We start from the raw sequence: 5588 nt of genomic DNA, 5'->3' as shown, positions 1-5588 counted from the left end.
ACTCGAACTCGAGACCACCTGCTCTGATATCATGTTGAAACCAGTGCGCTAAAAGGCTCGAACCTATTTGGAAAGCAACCCCACGGATCTGATACAAGGACTAGCCCAGTCGATACAAACAAATATTCCAACAAAGATCAGAGCTTTAGGATAATAAATTGCATAAGACAAGTTTAAAATCATCATACATATCATTTAGAAACATGTTAAAGCACTTCGAGAGAAATTCCCATGCTTTATAAATGTTTCATTTATATCTGACATTGGAATGATCGATCAGTCACTAACTATGATTGATCATCTAGAATTGTGTAGGCCAGAAATATAAAGCATGATCGATCAACCATAATCGATTGATCGATAATCTAGGACATGGCCATTTCATGCTATAACGCATGATCGATCATACAATATAGATTAATCGATCATAGTTATCCAGGCAAGCTGAATTAACTTGGAATGATCGATCGTCCCACTAGATTGATCAATCAATCAGAACCTTGCCACTAAGGGACTTCAAGCATGATAGATCAAATTAAAATACAATAATCGATCATAGTTACATTGCACAACCAGAGGTAATCTCGATTGATCGATCAACTTAACTTTTTTGGAGCAACAACAACATATAGATCGATCATTCCATCGATCTGACAAAAAAGTAGTCGTTATGATCGATTGATCTATCAATCACTTACCAGTGATTGATCAATCAACTGTCTGATTTTTACCAACGGGAAAATAATGTCTAGTTTGAGTTGGGGAAGCTGTAAATACCCCCACCAAACTATAAGTAAATAGAGGCATGAGCGTTTATTTGCATATATTCAAGCCACAAAGCTTTATCTTGTAAATCCCCTTTTAAAAGTGATTTAGAGAAAAAAAGAGTGATTCCACCTTGTAAAACCTTCATCTCTTTCAATCATTTGTGCATGCATAATAGTACAATCTCCTTGATCATTGGGTAGTGATACTACTAGGTGAATATCAAGATCTTTTTGTCTTATATTGTATGCATGTTTGTACTTAAATTGACTTACTTGTATGCATGATATTTTGTACAAAACGATTTTAATGTTGTGGCAAGGTCTAGTAGAGGCTTGGATTACACAACCTATGAGTTGATTTGGGTATAGCCTAAGCTATCTGAATTTCGAGTAAATATCTCATCACTTATGACAATGGAATGCAATGATTAAGCAAGCATCTTTATTGCAAACAATCTAGAGGGAATTTATTCTTGCCACAGAATTCCTCTATAGGAAGTGGACATTTATGCAGATAAATGTACAACAAAAGATCTATGAAGACAAGTCCCTTATCTTACAAGAAATTTCGTATAGGTTGACATGGCTTGAGGGATTCTCCCACTGCACAAGTTCTTTCATCCCCTTCTCCAGCTCTCTTCCCTCTTTCATCAAACCATCCATGCAGAACGCGAAGGCACTCAAGCACAGAATCATTCTGGTCTTCACCTCCTCATCACCATCAGCCACATGGTTTAGTATTTCCCCTGAGTGTTGAAGAAAAGAAGCAATCATCTTCTCCATCTCCGCTTCGTCTCCACACAAATTCCCATGCACGACTGCATTTGGTGTTTTTCCTGATTCTAGATCGTTAGAGCCGTTCTTCCTTTCGAGGTCTGTTTCTAGTCTTTCCAGAGACTTAATTCTTGCAATGTCTTCAAAGGATTTGATTGATGGGCTCAGCAATCCCCTGAAAAGCTCCAGATCACCCTCTATGGTTTTGTGTATCTCCTTCCATGCAATCCTAGACCTCTGCGATTCTTGGTGGAGGAACTCCAGGGCGTGAGACCTAAAGAGTAAAAGCTCCATCATCTTGGACAGCGACCCAAAGAGGTTGCCGTAAGAGGGAGCGGCAAACGGGAGGAACCAGAAATTAGGCTCCATCGTTGCTTCATCTATGAACTTGCCTAATTCGTTAACATGCTCCCTCAACTTGCTCCAATCTGTTTTCAACTCGGAGAAATCGTGCAACGACTCTATATAATTGCGGAGGCTGTTGAAACTTTCACAGAGCTGAAATCTGGCAAGAGTGGATGCTCTGGTCGGTTGTAGGAGAAGCTCAAAGAAGACAGCACAAGCTAAGGAAATGAAGGTTTCAGCGATTCTGATAGTGGCGAACTCGCTCGGGGAGCCATAATCCTTCCTGCCCATGATCAAAATTGCAGCAACGGCGGCCGATATGCCTCCTGCAGGGCCATACATTTGGCTCCGCTTCAAAAAGGTCGAGAAAATGAACCATGGGAGAAGGATTATGAACCTGACTTCCATCAATCTTTGGGAAATATAACAACCTAAGAGTCCATAGATTGAGCCGATGACAGTCCCTTGAGCTCTAGTATTAGCAGCTCTGTAAGTGGCTTCCCTAAACGGAGTCATGGAAGAAGCAATCACAAGTCCTCCCCAGTACCCATTTCCTCTGCTAAACAGCATTCCGAAGAGCACCGAGAAGCTTAACGTGAGCGAGCACCTGAAAGCTATCAAGAACCTCCTGCTACGAAAACTCTTTATCCCACTGATTAGGGTTCTCCTCATGATGCTTGACGCTTCTTTATTTGAATCTACGACGGGTTGCTTACTGGGTATCACAGAAGTCGTTTTCCTGGGCGTACTGACTTCGGGGGAAAGTGTGCATTGATCATGGAGGAGATTCATGCAGAAAAGGAAGAAGAAAGAGGGAAGATCGTTCTGGGTCGGGAAAGGAACTCGGAAAGACGACTGAACAGACTTATCAGGTGTGTCGTCGTTCTTCAGTTCAGGAACTGTTGATGAATTTCTGTGATATGCATGTTTGAGTTGCATCAATATCAGGCTTATTTGGGTCGTGAAATTTCGGAAATGATTTTTGAGTTCAGAGTCGGCAATTTTCAGTGGGAAAGAAGGACAGGAACTCAAAGCAATTTCCATTCCTTTCATTGGCGTCGCCAGGGCTTGCAACCTGTCTGCCGGCGATCCATAGGATGATCCACGCCCGAAGCCGAGACACTCCCATTGCAAGCTTGCCTACAAAACCAGAAAGAAAAATTGAACGTTAATTAAGACCTCAACAACAATGGATGAGGAAAACCGAATAAGCCGGCAAGTGCTCAAGTAATTCTTACTTGCTTGACCTTTACGATTTGAAGAAGCTTGTTACAAGCTTTAGATGGAGATATGGCCTGAGAGATTGAAGCAGAGGATGAAGCTTTGTTTTCAGCAAAGAAAGCATTCACGAAAAGCTTCAGTTTCTCCAAGCTAAATTTAATGAAAAGCTTGTTCTTCTTTCTCATCTGCAATGAGTAACAATCAACGAGTTAGCACCTTTTTAAACGATCGGAAGAATCTAGAGAACACCTGAATTCTCAGGGAACAAAAGACGCACGTAATCTAGGAGAGCAGGTTATTTTCACGAGATTTCTAGCAGTATGGATTTACTTCCCTGGCTTCAGTAATTAATCATCCTAATCGGTGTGGAGACAAACTCGTCTTCTACAAATTTGAATGAGTAGGATCTACTAAAATGCAAAAATTACTCTTTTACCATGATTGGTCAATTCATGCAATGAAGACATGAAATCTCACGCATGTCAGTACGTACCTCGAGGTACCCGAGGCGTGGGTAGGGGAGGAGCACCGCCGCGACGGCGGCCATGGCCCCAACGCCGGAGCTCAACCCGACGCGCAGGGGGTGCATGACCGGGTCCGTATGAGTCCCTTGCATGAACGTCATCACGTATACCACCACTATCTGCAGCAGCGCAACCCGCTTCACGGTCACGTGCGTCGACTCCGGGAGAGCCACCATAAACGCGCTCAGCGCGATGGCCACCGTCGTGCCGGTTATCGTGAACCGAGCTGGCCCCGCCACCGAGATAACGACGACGGCCGGCACAACGCCTTGAAGACTTCCGTAGAGCGCGCAGATGGCGCCGTGTAGGGCCTCGCCGAAAGTAGCGTCGGCGACGATGAGGATCGTCGTCACATAGGAGAGCGCAGGGAAGGCGAGTTGGCGGCTCAGGGCGGCGGGACCGTAGTACTTGGTACATGCAACAATGGCGCATGCTAAAGTCGTCCGCAGGGATGAGCTCATGCAGGCCTTCCATACGGCTCTAGTTCGCGAAGATTGTGTATCTAACTTCATCATAATTGCACAGGAAAGAACGATTCTTGAGAAAGAGATTAAGAAAAAAAACCAGGTGGTTCCGTTTTTTCTCCTTTGCAATCACTCCAACTCTTTATCACTGATGAGAGAGTGAGAGATATACCGAGATTAAAACAGAAGGAACATGACCCTATCACTTTCTCTCTCTCTCTCTCTCTCGCGGGGCTGGGATTCAGGGAAGTAAGAAACTATTAGTTCAGAATGGCTTATCACGTAATCCCTGGGAATAAAGAACTGAGAAGGGTTCTTCCTTTTATGGGGAAATTAAAGAAGAGAATAGAGCCACCTTGAGGATTCCGGTGGGTCCCTGTTGATATAATTCTATTTTTTTTAAAGTTTCTCTTGTTAACCCTCTTATCAAGGTCTATCTCAACCGTCTGGTCAACAACTTTCTCAATCGTCCGATCACCGTTTGGCATGTTTAATACCAAATGACTTTTCGTATTAGATCAATCATAAAAACTAAGAAACAAAAGTTGATGATCAAACGGCTGAGATAACAATTCGTACCAAATTGTTTTTCGTATTAGATCCACTATTGAAACCAAGAAAATAGAAGCTAATCGGACAGCTAAATAGTCATTTGGCATGTTTCATACCAAATAGCTTTTCGTATTTGATCAACCCTAAAAACCAAGAAACGGAACAAACATTAACCCTTACCTACCCGATTACCAAACAACTTTCATCCTTGGTAAAAAAGCCGAGGAATCCGGCTTAAGTTCATTTCTGTCATCAACCCACCACATCAATTACTCTCCACGCTCTGATGAAAAGCCAACCAAAAAAAAAACAGGAAGAACACGAAGTGGGGTTCCTTTCAGATTTCCACTACTCTACCTCGTCCGAATTGTACTTTATTTATGATCCTTGAGAAGGAGGAAGGGTCAAGCAACAGTCGTTGAAAGGATCCAGTTGATAATGGATTAAAGTTGGGTAAAGGGAAGTTTGTCCATGTAATTGCTTACAGTTTTGAAACCCTTGCTGTGCCTCCTCTTTCATGGAGGTGGTGCCACGGCCACAAGAAAGCTTCGTCAGAGGGAGAGGAAATGCACTCTCCACTTTGGATATGATGACGGAGACTCACGTAACCAAGCTCCAGTTTGTGTATCATCACCAGCCACTTGGTCTCCTGCCCTGGTGCGATACCATGTAAGAGCCCTCCATAAAGCTTCCTTCCTAACTTCTTTTTATAAAGAAGACTTTTCAGAAAACTGTAAAATAGATAGCAGAAATTTTTTCAGGCTCTCTAACAGTTGACTCCTGCAGCAGTTTCAGAATACGCATTTCTACAGTTTGCCCACGAATCAGCCATGTTCTATTCGCCCTTTTCTCCATTGTTCATATGGAGGAGAAGGCTGCTTTCTCAAAAGCAAGATGAGTCACTCAGTGAAAAACCAGCATAAACAAATTTGAAGATCCAT

The 5588-nt window shown here is 42.9% G+C and overlaps 1 protein-coding gene across 1 annotated transcript; it reads right to left on the bottom strand.

Moving 5' to 3' along the window:
* Positions 1-1301: 1301 nt before the first annotated feature.
* On the bottom strand, positions 1302-4146 carry LOC137966389 (uncharacterized). Its single transcript, XM_068812974.1, has 3 exons — positions 3601-4146; positions 3125-3292; positions 1302-3026 (listed from the first exon to the last, which is right to left on the bottom strand). Exons 1-3 carry the CDS (start codon positions 4144-4146, stop codon positions 1302-1304), a joined length of 2439 nt encoding a protein of 812 aa, XP_068669075.1.
* Between the last annotated feature and the right edge of the window lie 1442 nt (positions 4147-5588).

Source organism: Aristolochia californica, unplaced genomic scaffold (genome assembly GCF_029961685.1).
Source record: "Aristolochia californica isolate CCGP_79_NKW_82.1479 unplaced genomic scaffold, dmAriCali1.0.hap1 SCAF_5, whole genome shotgun sequence".
Taxonomy (NCBI): Eukaryota; Viridiplantae; Streptophyta; class Magnoliopsida; order Piperales; family Aristolochiaceae; genus Aristolochia; species Aristolochia californica.
This window is presented reverse-complemented; position numbering and strand designations above follow the sequence as displayed.

Bases quoted from the DNA above. Each gene is read 5' to 3' on its own strand.
- LOC137966389 (XM_068812974.1), bottom strand. From the start codon at position 4,146: ATGATGAAGTTAGATACACAATCTTCGCGAACTAGAGCCGTATGGAAG. The intron at 3,293-3,600 runs GTACGTACTGAC...TACTCATTGCAG, and splicing joins CACGCCTCGGGTACCTCGAG to ATGAGAAAGAAGAACAAGCT. The intron at 3,027-3,124 runs GTAAGAATTACT...CTGGTTTTGTAG, and splicing joins AAATCGTAAAGGTCAAGCAA to GCAAGCTTGCAATGGGAGTG.